The sequence below is a fragment of the Ailuropoda melanoleuca genome, chromosome 2, assembly GCF_002007445.2.
Source record: "Ailuropoda melanoleuca isolate Jingjing chromosome 2, ASM200744v2, whole genome shotgun sequence".
Lineage (NCBI taxonomy): Eukaryota > Metazoa > Chordata > Mammalia > Carnivora > Ursidae > Ailuropoda > Ailuropoda melanoleuca.
This window is the reverse complement of record NC_048219.1, coordinates 105899893-105917058: the sequence shown is the minus strand read 5'-3', so window position 1 is coordinate 105917058 and position 17166 is coordinate 105899893. Positions and strand designations below refer to the sequence as shown.

At 35.6% G+C, this 17166-nt stretch overlaps 1 protein-coding gene across 14 annotated transcripts in view; it reads left to right on the top strand.

Annotated features, from left to right (window-relative positions):
• Positions 1–17166, top strand: part of NCKAP5 (NCK associated protein 5) — a 950566-nt gene that overhangs the window by 428009 nt on the left and 505391 nt on the right. For all 14 annotated transcript variants that reach the window (XM_034654439.1, XM_034654443.1, XM_034654438.1 and 11 more), the window contains one exon: positions 5341–5404. In XM_034654439.1, the coding sequence (XP_034510330.1) occupies positions 5341–5404 (64 nt within the window). The remainder of the gene's footprint in view (positions 1–5340; positions 5405–17166) is intronic.

The window sequence follows — 17166 nt, the reverse complement described above, 5'->3', positions numbered from 1 at the left end:
TACCATAGTATCTTTGGGTTTATAAAATGCACAAGAATTTTTTTTCTTTTTAAATACATATATGAGCATGCCTATTCTTAATTTTTTGTATTTATTTTTGTTATAGTGCATTATAATTTATTTTATTTCCTAGGAAATTCGAGTAGCGAGGACACAAATTATCTGGCAGTCTCATCAAAACACAGAGTACCTGCTATACCGACAGCTTCCTTGGTGTGCCTAACGCACTGTTGGTACAGAGCAGTTTGGGGCAATGAGACTTACAATGAGTAGACATAATTCTTCACACTTAGGCTGAGTGCTGGTGCCGCTCTTCCTCCAGGGCATCCTCAGGGGGGTCCCATCTGCCTGGTGGAGAGCAGGGCTGCCCGCTGGTTTCATACGCACCCATTCACGGTGTGTGCTGGGCTGCCTTAGAGCTGCGAGAGAACATTGATTTGTCTACAGACAGGCCTGCCTTCGACACTCATGCAACAGATGGCTCTGCAGTGCCCTTAAGTTTGTGGTCTCCGCACATCCCAGGCTGAATATATTCCTCCTCTGCCAGCTGCTCATTGCTTTTCTGACCACGCAGGCCTCGCAGGTCTTTTCTGGAGTTTACAAATGCCAACATCCTGTTGTCTTCATTGAGGACAGTCTTCCCATGGGCTGAAACTGCGTTTGTATCAGTGGCATTGTGTAGATCCAGGGTTCACATCAGTACTTCTTGTTGTGGCTGTTTATTATCTTGAATTGAAATGATCTGGCACTATGCTGACAGACTTCAGAAGCCTGGGACCGATTCACCTTTTAGTGTCATCCCTCTTGGAGGGAAGAATTCTCTTTGCATTTAACTGCAAGAGAAGTGTTTGTGGGTCTCTTTTGTTTCATTGTGTGTATATTCTTTATATCCTTCTTTTATCCCTGTTCAGTAAATAAGGATCCACAGCTCTCAGTAAAATATCCCTGGGCATTTGTTTTGTAATCATAAAGTCAATACCCCCTTCATAATGAGCTACTGGCTTTGCTACAAACACAAAACAAAACAGTAACACATTGGAAAAGCACAGTTGTCTGTTTCTAGCAGATGAGCTAAGGTCCTCAAATAGAAGCAAGAGTGTATGTGTATGTGACTGTGTTTAATTTGCCTTGGGTAACGTGCAAGTCAAGGATTCTCTCTTTATTTTTTGAACAAAGCTGTTTTTAAGAACCCTGAATTTGCATGAAAAAGATGCTGGTCCCATTCGGTTTCACACATATATTGGGACCTTGGGGGTTTGAAGAGATGGTTTGCCAAGGGACTGCTGAACCCAAGGGCAAATGAGATGACTATAAAAAAGGGAGACCCATTTCTTTTTACTACTTTGACTAAGTTGACAGTTTGAGCCCCGAAATGGGAACATCAAGAAATGCTGAGATTTTCACCAGAGATGCTTTCATCCATCCGAAGACTCTGTCACTTCCTTAATTTTTATAAAGAATGACAACTCTTTCATACAAAAATAAAATACAATTCCTACTAAAAACAAAAAGCATACCAACAATATGAAAGATTTGAGATAGAAAGTACCAAACCTCAAGAAAATATTATTTTTGTTTGTTTGTTTGTTTGGCCTTGAAACTCTCTTTTCAAAGAAAATAGTCTTCAGAAACTTATGACATATATAGGTCAAAATTGGGATGCTTTGCTTACCGGGACTTAGATGGTTCTGGTCTTGTCCTGCCTACACCATAGAAAATACCCAGCTGTTACTTGCAAGCCTTAGAGATGCCTGTTCCATGACATTATGTATATTGCATTTCCCGAACAAATGATTTAAACCAATTACAGAGCATGGTTTTATTTTTTGTTTGTTTGTTTGTTTTAAAGGTTTTTATTTATTTTTTTTTGAGAGAGAGAGAGAATGAGCTGGGAGAGAGGGAGAGGGAGAGGGAAAAGCAGGCTCCCTCCTTGGGAACCAGGCATGGGGCTAGATCCCAGGACTGAGGGATCATGACCTAAGCCTAAGGCAGATGCTTGACCAGTGGAGCACCCAGGCACCCCCCCCAGAGCATGGTTTTTAAAGAGACAGTTGTATTTGCTGTTCTCACAAATTCAGCTCTTTCACTACCCAACTACTTTGAATCAGGGTAGCTCCCAAGTAACTAGACTTGAGCAATTTTGCGACTTGTAGATAAAGAGCGCTAGGTTGCAGGGCTCGGGTTGGGGATTGTCTTTTCCTTACCCCAGACTACACCGAGGCTCCTCATGTTTGTGTCACACATTTCTACGTGGCTGTTTGAAATTGGGTACATCTCTGGTCATGTGGTGGTAGGTCAAACCTAAGCTGATGTTTCCAGTTTCTACGTATTTTGCTCTGTTTCGCCAAATCAAATGGCTAACATGCTGCTACTTTGAAGATGAGCCTTTGTTTTTTTTTTTTTTTTTAAAGACTTTATTTATTTATTTAACAGAGAGAGAGACAGCCAGCGAGAGAAGCAACACAGGCAGGGGGAGTGGGAGAGGAAGAAGCAGGCTCATAGCGGAGGAGCTTGATGTGGGGCTCGATCCCAGGACCCCGGGATCATGCCCTGAGCCGAAGGCAGACGCGTAACGACTGAGCCACCCAGGCTCACATTGGTTCGCTCACTATTTTTAAATGCCTAAAAATATAACGTGTGGGCAGAATATAAAATTCATGACTTATGAATATTTTCCTTATTAAGAACTATGTAATGGCTAAAACCATTAAATTTTTCTTTCAAATTGAATTTTTATACCTATACCATGTGAAAATTCCTAGTAGTGTTATAAAGGCAAACTCTTTTAAGGATAAAACAGTGATGTTCCTAACCTTTAAGCTGTGTGAGGACTCTTTCAGCATTTAGTGGGACAATCGTGCTAAGTTAGACTTTTCTCTGTTTCTAGGAATGTCTTCTTTATGCTAAACTGCTCTTGTACAAAATTAACATGCTGTTAGCATATATATTCAATCTTGGGCTGAAGATTCAGCAGCAGTCAGGAATAATGATTCCAGGAAATTTTCTCGACCATTCTTCTACTTCTATCTTCTAAGTTAGTTCTTGAAGTGTGGTCCTAGGATGCTGAGTGTTCCCAAGACCCTTTCAAGGATCTGAATCTGCAGAGAGAGAGACACACACACACACACACACAGAGAGAGTAGTCTCCTTTAATTGTTCTGAACGGTTGTTTTATAGTTTTCACTGTAGTAGTCTGACAAATCTTGTGTATATTTATTTTCTAAGTGTTTTATGTTTTGACAACATTGTAAATGAATTATTTAAAATAGGTTTTCCAGTTGTTTGATGCTAGTATGTAAAAACACAATTGGTTTTTGTGTATTGGCTTGTATCTGTGACTTTGCTAAATTCACTTATTAGTTGTAGAGTAGTTTTGTAAGTTCCTTAGTATTTTCTATTTAGAAAATTGTCTGTGAATAGAGACAGTTTTACTTTCTCTTTTTTGATATTCAGATCTTTTATTTTTCCTGCCTTATTGAACTACATAGGAGTTTCGCCTGTCTCTGGACTTTATATAAATGGAATCAGAAACTATATACTCGTCTGTGTTTGCTTCTTTCATTCTTTCATATGCTTGTGGTATCCCATATGTTGTGGTTAAGTATACATAACTCCTTCTCAGTACTTTCTGGTATCCCAATGTGTGATTATGTAGAAGTTTACCCATTCTGTTGTTAATGGGGTGCACGTTTTTAGTTTAAGGTGATAGCAAATAGTGCATTGATGCACATTCTAGTATGTGTCCTTTACTGAACATATATATGCATTTCTGTTGCATATATACCTAGTTGAATTGCTCGGTCATAGAGCATAGGCTATGTTCTCTGGTTTCTTTGTCCATATATCTACCATGTTTATTTTTCATATTAAATCAGAAGTCAGTCATATTTTTCTCTTTCCATTCTTTGCTCCTTTCTTCTGCTTATTAGGACTTGGGTCAGAGAACACAGAGATTTCTGCCTTGCTCACCTCACAAAGAGGCACATGATTCCATCTCTTCCTGGCCTCTTCCTCTTGACTTGGTTGCCCTCCCTCACAGGGTCTGTGCATGGGTCCTGCCCCCGGCTCCCAAAACTCGTTCTCCTCAGGGATCTTCTGGTTCTAGTTTTATTCCTTCTAATCTGTCTCTTTAGGCACTAATTCAAAGAGAACTATTCCTACTAAAACATTTACTTAATTGTAACCGAACTAAAGCACATACCTTCTTGGCAGGCATAGGCATTTCAAAGACCCAAGGAGTTAGGCCTGCAGAAATCCTCATTCAGTGCGGAATCCGGTTGCTCCCTTGTTATTTGTGAATAGCCAAATTGTGGGTCCTGTGTAGAGGGAAGGCTGAAGGATAAAACATCACACAAATGGTTTCACAATTTGATAGCAGTAGAAAGATTTCAGGGAAAATCTTTGCTAATATGAAGAATGGAAGATTACTGGAAGGGTTCACTTACCCTACTTCATCTGTAAACTTTTTTCTTAAGAATCGTTGAAAAGCTATCCAGAATGTAGTATCTATCACTTTACAAAGCATTCTTAAAATTTTGGTGAATACTAATTTTTTTTTCTAAATGAAATCAGAATTACAATAATAAAGATATAAAATGGACCCCATTGTAAAATAAAGAATGCTAAAATAAATGTTTTTAAATTTTACATATTTTCCAAGCCTGGAAAAATGTTAAGCAAAATTTTTATTTAGGATTTGTGAAATAAAGGAAACCTAAAGTTTGATCCTAATACAATTGATATGTAGAAGCTGGGAACTTGGTATGCTACTTAGCCTATCTGAGCCTCAGTTTCCAAATCAATAAATGGGGATAATAAAGCCTATTATAGGGTTGTTGTCAGGCTCATATAAGATCAAGTAAAATACTCAGCATGATACTTTGATGTAACAAATCTGAAAATTATTATCTATTATCACTTCAAGAATGGGACAGATTTAAATGTTTGTCTTTTGAAATTCGCAATCATTAAAAGGCAAAAAAAGAAATAAAAATAATTGTATGCAAGCAAAATTGATACAGAAACAACCACTGAATATTTTAGCCATGGAAAATTTGTTTCCAAATTATATATGTTCATGATCTTAAAGGGAAGCTTTTACTTAGCATTCAGGGTTTATTTGGCTTTTTTAAAATCTGAAGCAAAGAAATCTCTTTCATGACACTCAATGAAAACAATGCACGAACGACTTTAAATATTTATAGAAAGTTTAGTGGAGGAAGTGAGCTAAACCAAGGAAGGAGTTCCTCTGGAGACCTCAAAAGAATGTTTCAAAGCCATGCCAGTGTACCTCTACCCTGAGAAGAATAGGCAACTAACCATGTGCTTTTGTTCCCCCAGGGAGAAGTTGGCTGTGGCCCGGCTGCAGCGAGAAGTTGCCCAAAGAAGAAGTGAGGGGGCCATGGTAAGTGCTGGCTGGTCTCTCCTACTCCTGCACCTCCCTTCCAAAGGTCTCTGGCTTGAAAGGCATTTTGTCTCATTAGGATATCTCAGGAAAATATTTGCTTGCAGCAAACGTAATGATGTATTGGTAAATAAGGTGTTTCTAATGCAGTTTGGACAGTTCTATCATTTGCAGACGGGAGCGGGGGGTGGGAGGGGTGGTATTAATTGAGAAAAAGAAATAACTATTTGGGCTTTGAAGAGAATGTTCAAACATTCAAATGGCTATATGGCTTTATTTCCCAAAGACCCAGGCTTTCAGCTGTGAGCAGAGTGTCAGTAAATGAACAGTCTTAGGTTTTCAGCTAAGAACAGTTCAACATAGCTCAAGCCTCTCGGTTCTTTGAACTTAGAAACAAACACCCTAAAAGAGCACAAAGGTGTTTGCTAATGTAATTGTCTTCTATCCTTTTCTTTCTCCGTACTATTGTGGTGTATTTCTCCCTGTCCTTCCCAGTGTGTGCTGTTCAGAAAACTGATGTTTCCTTGTGTTTGGAATTGCACTAAAAATCAATATGGTTGTTTTGGTCCATAGCAACCTCATTTTATAGACTCTCTTTGTGAAAGTCTGTGCCTGCGTGCTGCTCTAACATCAGAGATGACTGTGTGGGGTCCCAGGGTGCGTACATGTGTGGATTAACTGCTGCTGCTACCCCTGAGCAAAAAAATAGAACACGAGGCTTTTTTCCTCACTTAGGACAAAACAATGGTGCATGTGCAGTTTTTCAGCACAAGAATTATCTTTTTTAAAAAAGAGAAGTGACACATTTTCAGACCTTGCAGGCTGCTTCTGTTTGATTCCATGAGAGTTAATTGACCGAAAAGAGTAAGAAATTGGTAAAATATGCTGGCCTCGCACTTCTCTCAGGGAAGGTAAAGGTCTGGAGCAAGAGGCTGAATGTTTAGTGGGTCTGGAATGGTGCAGTGGCCTTTGAGCATGCTAAAATACGTAGGTGATCACACTGTTTGCAATTCTGGTTATCTTAATGCAAAGAGAATCTTAAATGTTCAAACAATAGGAAACAACTGCTCACAAGCATCTTTGAGCAATGAAAAAGAAATAGTTTGAAGAAAATGAACCTTTAGTCAAACAGTGAACTAAAAAGGCCCAATCTAGACTTTGACGGTGTTGGGATATATGTACAAGCTAGGCCATTTTGCGATGTTTTAGTCTTGTTTCGGGCTAGCTCCTGTTGTACACGTTGTCAGCTATGTCCTACGTGAATGTGAAGAAGTGACAACTTTTCTAGGTCTCAATTTTTTTTTATTATTATTATTTTTAGATCTCAATTTTTTCATCTTCAAAATGAGAAGGTTGGAATTTTATGATTCCATTAACTTAGTGGATTACACCACTGAACATTTGTTATGTAAAGTTTTTATGATGGGGACATTTTCCTACTATTAGCTAAATGCTATTTAAGCTCATAAGAACAGGCCTCTAAAGAATGTATCCTTTGACTGCCGATGAATGGATCTCAGCTTTAGTAATCTCAGGCATATAACTCACTAGCCTTTAACAAGATAAAAACCTGTTTTGAAACATTATAGAATAATTGTTCAGTGTCAAAAATATCCAGAAAACACAAGGACACAAAAATATTACTCTCATTGCTAAAAAACAACTTTGGAAATGTTTCCAGTATTTTATTATTCTTACTTTAACTATGGTAATGAAAAATCATACTTATGTGTTGATTGATTTATTTATTGTATTTATTGAGCACCTACTCTGTACCTGTGTACTGTCCTAGGCCCTGGGGAAACATCAGTGGAAAAAAACAAAACAAAAACAGGCAAAAATAAGAGAGCTTACATTCTAGTGGTTGTGGAGACAGACATTGAAAGTATTTAGAGTGATAGATGGTAGAAACAGCCAGGAGAAAATAAGATCAGGGTAGGAGAGATTGGGTGTTCTAGGACATCACTATTTGAAATAGAGTTTCATAGAAGTAAATCACTGAAAAGTTAGTATTTGAGCAAAACTTGAAGGAGGAAAAATAGTAAACCCTGGTGATATCTGGGGGAGGATCATTCTAGGCTGGGAGATAAGCTGGTACAAAGGCCTAGGGTGCCTGAGGAAAAGCCTAGAGACAGGCTGGCTGGAGGGTAGTTGGTGGGGAGAGGGTGAATAGTAGAAGATAAAGTCAGCAAAATGATGGGAAACAGAGGGGTAAGTCGTCAAGGTCCCCAGGGATCTCTGGCTCATGCTGTGAGTGATAGGAGCCATTGAAAGGCTTTGCATGAGGCAGTGACGTGATGTGATTGACTACTATTAATATAACTGCTTACCCCCATTCCATAATTTATCACATCTCAATTCCTTAGAGACACCATAAGCCCTGATTCTCATTAATGCCCTTTATTTTGTTTCTTCTCCCTCTTTCTCAGTGTTTTTCTCTTTTCTTACCTCTGAGTTTTCTACTTAATTACATGCTTCACCTTTTCTGCTCCTAGGATTCATTTATTTCTGAGGTCCTGATTCTTTCAGTATCTGACAGCTCCTAAAGTCAGGCAGTTCTGTTCATCCTCTAAATTTAATTCTTGCTGTTACAAGCCCCAAACTTTTGTCATGTCTGTAGCAGAAGCGAAAAGCTGGTCATCACCGCCACATCACGTTATTTAAAGATTACTATTTACTGTATTCTTTATTTTTATCCACATGAAAGGAAAAATGGTATGGAAAGTTAAATAAGAATTTTGAAAAAAAACTGTATAATCGAGGTATTGATTTTTAAAATCATTGATGAACCTGTTATAATCAAAGTCTTTAATGCAAAATGCAAATTTTAAAAATTTGACTTCATGCAATAAATCTCTTTACTTACAAGTCTTAAGATGGTATTCAAGTCACCATTTTTGAGAGGTTTATTTTATTTTTTAATACACCTTTTATTTTGGAATCATTTTAGCTTTAAAGGAAGTTGCATATCTGCATTCCCTTGATCCAGTTTTCTAATGTTAATGTCTTCCATAACTATGGCATAATTCTTACAACTAAGAGATTACCATTGGTGTGTTGCTATTAACCAAACTTCAGATTTTATTAGAATTTCACCAGTTTTCCCAATAATTTCCATTTTCTGATCTAGGATTCAATCCAGAGTACCACATTTCATGTAGAAAGATTGCTTTTTAATGGCTAGGTGATACAAATTTGGGAGTAAAAAGACCATGAGATTGGTAGTGAGGCAGGTCTGGATTCAAAGTCCATCTCTGCCAGGAGTAGCTATGTGGTCTTGGGGACATTACTAGTTTTTATCAGTTCTGCCTGCTCTTTTGTTGTGTTGACCTAAGTATTTATTTAGGAAAGCTTTCTTTCAGCAATTAGCTATTTCATATTTGTTTCATTTGCTCTTGACTCTTTAATGAAATAACTCACTATTGTTTTTACACTTTTCATTATTTTTCACAAACTGCTATAAGGTCATGTTTCTCTTCATTCTGGGAGATTCTGTTTTACCTTGTACTCCCTAACACTGATTCAGTTTACATATGAAATCTATTCTGTCTTCAAGACTTTAATGTCATCTTAAATTTGGCTAGATGTAAAAAGGCCCATTCTAACCCAAGAGTATAACGATATTCATTATCATTATCTTTTAGAAAGTGATATGTTTGTTTTGTTTTGTTTTTCTCTGTAAATCTTGGCATCATCTAGATGGAATTAAGTTGATGTGAGGCAGGGATCAAAGGAATGTTTTCCCCAAATCATTTATTAAGCAGTCTAACCTTTACTGTCACCTTTATTGTATTCCAAATACCCATATTAATCTACATGAGTTATTAGACTGCTTATACTTTCCCATTAACCGTTATTGATTCTTGCATGATTCTAAATTATTTTAATTACTAGAAATTGATAGTTTACTTAGTATTTTGTAGGCCAGATTCCTTCTGATTATACTTTTCCTTCCAACCTGCAAAGACAATTTTATTTATGAATAGTAGTAAGAATTTATTAGTTAAAATATCTGTTTAGATTTTAAAAATAGTAGAGAGCATTTTTATATGTATTTACAACACAACAAAATATTGTAGTAAGACCATTTCAAAATGACATGAAAAATGGCTTAAGTGTATTTGCTCTTTTCGTAAATTTATATTAAAGTTTTAGAAGAATATCACTTCTGCCACTATTTAACTTTGTTTTTTTATCAGAGACATTAATGTCTACAGAACAACAATATTCTACAAAAACATAATTTTTAAAATGCTTGGGCTAATTATGTAAAATCTTAGGTAACATATGGTTCCTTTTCATCTCATTAGGAAAAAGAAAATCTCTTCTTGGGAAAAAGAAAAATATAAATTCTTGATTTCTCATTTCATCTCTTCTTGGGAAAAAGAAAAATATCAATTCTTGATTTCTCATTTCAAAACACTAAGGAAACAGAGGAACCCCATGTGCCCTGTTGTAAGGTTCCCTTTTTTTCTTCATCTAGATATTCAGATGTTGCCTGGATGTTACCGTACTGACCATTAGCTAAGTTCATAATCATACCCTCCCTTTTTTTCTCACAATGAACTTCCAAGGAATAATGGTCAAAGATTGGGATATTGACTTCATAGGAGTTTGAAGAAAAAACAGAAGAGTTTGAGGAAGTGGGGAGATCAGAATTCTCGGGCCCTCTGTGACATCCTTGCTGGAGGACAAGGCAAACTTATGGCAGTAGAAGCCATCACCACATCTTGCTCATTCGGTGCCACAGTGTGGAGAGCCAGCTACCGCGGCGACACTGGGATTGGCTGGGCTGGCGATATAAACTTGGGGAAACTTCACCTCTATCGTGCAATGTTCAATACCTGTTACTTGAACAAGAAGAGATCATTCCTTTTAACTTAAGAGACACATATGAAAACAGGAACATTGCATATAGTCCAAGTGACATGGCCTTGGTGAACTGTCATGGTTTTGCTTAGATGCCCTTCTTGATATTGCCAAACAGCTATGTAGACAACTGTATAGTCTGGACTCTGACGGAGAGAAGACTTCCAAGAAGGGGAATTCAGAGTCTGGAAACCCAGGATTAAGGTGGCATGGAGCCATTGTCTCTAAGAATACCAGGTCTTATTACTAGTTTTCTTGGGGTCAGAATTTGGTTTTGATAGAAGTTTGTTGTTCACAATAGCCCAGTAGGTCATACATCTGATTTTCTAACTGGTAGTAGTCAAAGGAGGGGGTTAGGTTGGGACCAAGGTGAATTAAGTGTTTCTTTTTCCTTTTTAAAAAATTGAGATACAGTTAATATACAATATATATTAGTTTACGACGTGCATGATACAAGTGCATAATATACTGAAATGGTTTCCACAGTAACCAGTTAACATCCATCACTATACATAGTTCAAGATTTTTTTCTTTGATGAGACTTTTAAGATTCTTTTAAATTGGAAATACAAAAATAAAGCATTTTCAACTGTATTTATCATACTATATATTATATTCTAAGGATTTATTTATTTTATAACTGGAAATTTGTACCTTCGACCATCTTCATCCATTTCATCCACACCCACCTCTGGCACCCACTCATCAGTTGTCCATATCTATGATTTCATTTTTTGTTTTGTTTGGTTTGGTTTGGTTTTTTTAAGATTTCACAAATAAGTAAGGTCATATGGTATTTGTCTTTCTCTGACTCATTTCACTTAGTGTATTGCTCTCAAGGCCCATCCACACTTTGAAAATGGCAGGATTTCCTTCTTTCTATGGCCGAATAATATTCCACTGAATCAATATATATACTACATTTTCTTTTTCCCTTCATCTGTTGGTGGACACTTAGGTTGTTTGCATATCTTGGCTATTGGAAGCAATGCTGCAGTGAACATGGGGGTACAAATATCTCTTCAAGATAGTGATTTTAATTTCCTTTGAATAAATACCCAGAAGTGAAATTGCTGGATTTTATTTTAAATTTTTTTGTAGACCCTCTATACTGTTTTCCACAGTGGCTGCACCAATTTACGTTCCCGCCAACAGTGCACAGGGGTTTCCTTTTGTCCACATCATTGACGACTTTTATGTCTTGTGTATAACAGTCATTTTAATACTGTGAGGTGATATCTCGTTGTGGTTTTGGTTTGTATTTCCCCGATGAAAGTGATGTTGAACACCTTTTCACTTGCCTATTGACTATCTGTAAGTCTTCTCTGAAAAAAATCTCTGTTCAGCTCCTCTGTCCATTTTCTAATTGGATTGTTTTTTGTTATGGAGTTCTTCATATGTTTTGGATAGTAACCTTTTATCAGGTTAATAATTTGCAAATGTTTTCTGCTATTCTGTAGGTTACCTCATCATTTTGTAGGTGGTTTCCTTTTCTGTGCAGAAGCTTTTCAGTTTGATATAATCCTATTTGTTTATTTTTGTTTTTGTTGCTTTTGCTATTTGGTGTCCTATTTAAAAAAAAAAATTGATCGTTAAGTCTAGTGTTATGGAGCATACCCCCTATTTTTTCTTGTGGTATTTTTATGGTTTCAGGTATTTCATTCAAGTCTTTACTTCATTTGAAGTTGGTTTTTATGTGTGGTCTAAGATAATGGTCCAGTTTCATTCTTTTGAATGTGACTGTCCAGTATCTCCACCATTTATTGAAGAGACTGTCTTTATCCCTGTTGTTTATTCTTGACTCCTTTTTTGTAAATTGACCAAATATGCATGCATTTATTTCTGTACTCTCTATTCCGTTCCATTGATCCATATGTCTTATGCCAATGTTATACAGTTTTGATTACTATAGCTTTGTAATATAATTCTTCTTTCTCAAGATTGCTTTAGCTATTCAAGGTCATTTGTAATTCCATACAAATCTTAGGATTGTCTTTCCTATTTCTGTGAAAAATGCCATTGGGATTTTAATAGGGATTGCATTGAATCTATGGATTGCTTGGGTAGTATGCACATTTGAACAATATTCTTTCTGTGAGCACAGAATATCTTTTCATTTATTTGTGTCACCCTCAGTTTCTTTCATAAATCTTACAGTTTTCAGCATACAAGTCTTTTACATACTTGGTTAAGTTTGTTCCTAAGAACATTAATTTTTGGTGCAACTATAAATGTTTTTTTATTTTTAATTTCTCTATCTGATCATTATTAGTATCCTAAAGTGCAACTGCTTTTTGAAAAACTGTTTTTAGCAGTATGAAAAGCTTAGGTTTGTCTTGTTGTGTTAATATGTTGATGCTAGAAGCAGTCATTGCAGTTGAGGTTTAAGTATCATCCAAAGAAGAGAAACATCTGGGATGACACATCATTCATAGTGCTTATCACCGGCTGAAATATATCCACATTATATATCTGGAAAAAAGAGCCAGAACTTTTTTTTTTTTCTTTTAAAGCCAACTTAGGAAGTCATATCTACTTGGCTTTTAATTTATTAAGAGTTTAGAATAGTAGGTGTGAAACTTCAGGACATATTTCTGTATATATGCTAAATTTTGAAAATAGGCCCTGCATATAATTTTGTTCATTTATTTTTTCAACATATCCAGCAGAGAATATAATGTGGTCCTTGCTTTCATGAAATGAAAAAAAAAATCAAATACTTGTTATAAAAATACATCAATGTCCTACTTTTCATGATCCCTTTTCAGACAGTAGTATCAGAAATCAATAACAGACAAAAATTTTTGAACAACTCTGAAAATTAAAATACAATATTTTAAGTAATTCATTTTTAAATAAATTAAAAGGGAACTGAAAAATATTAAACTCTGACAATGGAAGCACTACTTTTGCGATGTAATCAAATTAATAGAGTGAAATGTGTATAGCTTTGAATTAAATGCATGAATAGGCAGAGAATGGATTTAAAATTGATTAATCATCCAATCAAATAATAATAAAAAATAATAAAATATGCCTAAATAAAGAAGAAGAAAGAAATAAATAGAAACCAATGAAGTACAGAATGAAGAAATAGCATAAAATTGTCAGCATACTAATTTATCTATTTACAAATAAAAATGATAAGACCATTGGACCATATGAACAGTAGGTATTTGATATTGTAATATTAATATTTAGGTATACTCTTGTTTTTATGGTTGTGTGTTTTAAAAAGAGTCCTATTGTTTAGAGATATATGCAGGAATATTTACCAGTAAAATGCCTAGGTTTCTATGATATCTAGCTTTACTTCAAAATAATACTGGAAGAGGGAAGTTGGTCATTTAGAGGAAACAAAATTGGCCATATTGGTAACTATAGAAGTTGAGGATTTATTATACTTTCTTCTTACTATTATAAATTGAAAAAAATTTGTTAGAAGTTTTTAAAAATCTTCCCCCTAAAAAGCTACCAGGCTTCGATGATTTTACAGAGTTCAACCAAACCTTTAGTGAAGGAGATACTATTTTATACACGTTAGTGCTGAAAAGAAAATGAGATAAATATCCTAGCTCATTGTTTAAAAATAAGCTTTTCATTTTAGAACAGTTAAATAGTTCCAAAACAAATTGCAAAGATAATACAAAGAGTTCCCATACGTCCCATACAGTTTCTCCAACTATTAACATCTTACATTACTGTGATACATTTGTCATAATTAATGAACCAATATTGGTACATTATTATTAACTAAACTCCATAATTATTCAGATTTCTGTAGTTACACCTAATATCCATTTTCTCTTTCAAAATCCCAGCAAGGATACACAATACATTCAGCTGCATGTCTCCTAAAGTTCTTCTTGGTTGTGATAGAGTCTCAGACTTTCCTTGCTTTTGATGACCTTGGCAGTTTTGAATACTGGTTAGAGATTTTTAGGGATTTGTCTCATTGAGATTTGTGTGATGGTTTTCTAATGATTACACTGGGATATATTTTTGAAAGATGGACCACAAATTAAAGTGTTACTTTCATCCCATTAGATCTGGGTTGCATATTATCAATATAACTTATGACTGTTGAGGTGTATCAGTGACCTGGCTGAGGTAGCGTTTGCTAGGTTTCCACTATGAAGTTTCTCTCCACACACCCCCCTTCCATAGTGTACTCTCTGAAAGAAGTCACCATGCATAGCCCAGCCTTCTGGAATGGAGACTTGCTTTCCACCTCCTTGAGGGTGGGGTATCTGTATAAATTATTTTGGATTCTTCTGCATGGTATTTTTGTCTCTTCTTCCCCGTCATTTTCAGTCATTAACCTATATTATGACTGCATTGATGTTTACTTTATATATAGGGTTTTCAACCAATATGAACTATTTTATTGCTTACATTGTTCCAGCTCAGGGAATTAGGAATTACTTTCATGGGTTCCTGTGCCCATTGACACACTACCATCATTGTTTCTGTTGGTTTGTTACTTCCTTCTTTTTTTCTCCAGTTTTAGTGAGATGTAATTGACATACAGCAATGTATAAGTTTGGGGTATATGGCATAATGACTTGACTTACATTAAGTACTGTGAAATGATGACCACAGTAAGTTCAGTTAATATCCATCAGCACATACAGATATTATTATAAATATTTTTTCCTTTGTGATGAGAACTCTTAGGATCTACTCTTAACAACTTGTATATATTATATAGCAGTGGTAACTACAGTTATCATGTTACACGTTTTTCTCCAGTACTTATTTATCTTATAACAGGAAGTTTGTGCCTTTTGACCACTTTCATCTCATTTCACCCTTGCCATCATAATCACAAATCTGATCTTTTATTCTTTGAGGTTTTTTTTAAATTTTGATTCCACATATAAGTGAGATCATATAATATTTGTCTTTCTTTGTTTGACATAACTTTAATTAGCATAATGCTCTCAACGTCCATCTATATTGCCGTAAGTGGCAGGGTTTCCTCATTTTTTAATGAATTGATAGTATTCCATTACATATCTATATACATAAATGTTCACATCAGTGGACATTTAGGTTGTTTCTGTGTCTTGGCTATTGTAAATAATATTGCTATGAACATGGAAGTACACATATCTCTTTGACATAGTGATTTCATTTCCTTTGTATATATTCCCAGAAGTGGAATTGCTGGACCGTATGATAGTTGCATTTCTAATTTTCTGAGGAAACTCCATGCTGTTTTTCATAGTGGCCGCACCAGTTTACATTCCCACCAACAGTGCATAGAGTTCCCTTTCCTCTACATCCTCACCAGCAATGTTGTCTTTTGCCTTTTCCATGCTAGCCATTCTAACAGGCAGGAGGTGGTATCTCTTCTGTTTTCATTTGCATTTCCATAATGATTCCTTAGGTTGAACATCTTTTCACGTACCTGTTGACTACTTACATATTTACTTTGGCAAATGTTCAGGTCCTTTGCCCATTTTTTTGCTCCTGAGTTATATGAGTTGCCTGTATATTTTGGGTATTAACCCCTTATCAGATGTATGGCTTGCAAATATTTTTAATCATTACATATGTTGCCTTTTTCATTTTGTTGGTTGTTTCTTTTGCAATGCAGAAACTTTTTAGTTTATTATCATCTCACTTGTTTATTTTTCATTTTGTTGTTTGTGCTTATGTATCATATGAAGACATTAACTGTCAAGAGCCATATCAAGGAGATTTTTCTTATGTGTTCTTTGGGGAGTATTGTGGTTTCACATTTTATATTTCAGTTTTTAATCCATTTCATGTTAATTTTTGTCAGTAGGAAAGATAGGGGTTTAGTTTCATTCTTTTGTATGTGAATATCTGATTTACCAGCATCGTTATTGAAGAAACTGTGTTTTTCCCACTGAGTATTTTTGGCTCCCTTATAAAATCAGTCGACCATATATGCCTAGGCTTATTTTTGTTCGATTCTGTTTCATTGGTCAATGTTCCTGTATGCCAGTATCATACTGTTTAACCACTATGGTCTTATGATAAAGCTTGATGCCTCCCATTTTGTTCTTCATTTCGGGTTTGCTTTGGCTATTTGTTGTTGTTGTTGCTGCTGTTTTTTGGTTCCATATAAATTTTAAGATTGCTTTTTCTACTGTAAAAAATGCCACTGGAATCTTTATAAGGATTATACTGAACTACAGATGGCTTTTGGAAATATTATCACTTTAACAATATTCTTTCAATTTAGGAACATGGAATACCTTTCCTCCCTCTCTCTCTCCTTCCTTTCTTTGTTCCTTCCTTTTTCCTTAGCACTTTCTTAATTTCTGCCATTGCAAAATACTTTGGTCTCATCTTGTATATTTCCTGCCACAGTGTTAGAATCAGCCATTTCCCTAAGGAGCACTGTTTCCTTTCATGACAGGGGTATTTAAAAACCAAGATACAAATGCTAGGTGCCAACTCACTTTTATGATGTTTGTTTTTTAAAGTGGTATTTATTCTAGGAATGCAATGATTGCTTAACATTTAAAAAGTGATTAATATAGTTGACAATGGTAATAGATTAAATAAAGAAAATAAGACTTCACTAGCTATAGAATAAAACAGTTGATAAAATTCAATCCCAGTTTATATTTTTTTAAAAAATGTAGTCAGTTAAGAATAAAAGGGCATTTCTTTAAATTGATAAAAGATGTCCACTGAAAATCTTCAGTAACCATTGTACTTAATGCTGAAAAGTTAGAAGTGTTTCTTTTAAAATCTATAACCAGACCAGGCCAGGATGCCTCCTGTTACTGCTTCTTTTCATTGTACCTTCAGATAAATAAATTATAGGGGCACCTGGGTGGCTCAGTCAGTTAAGCATCTGCCTTCAGCTCAGGTCAGGATCCCAGGGTCCTGGGATGGAGCCCCACATCAGG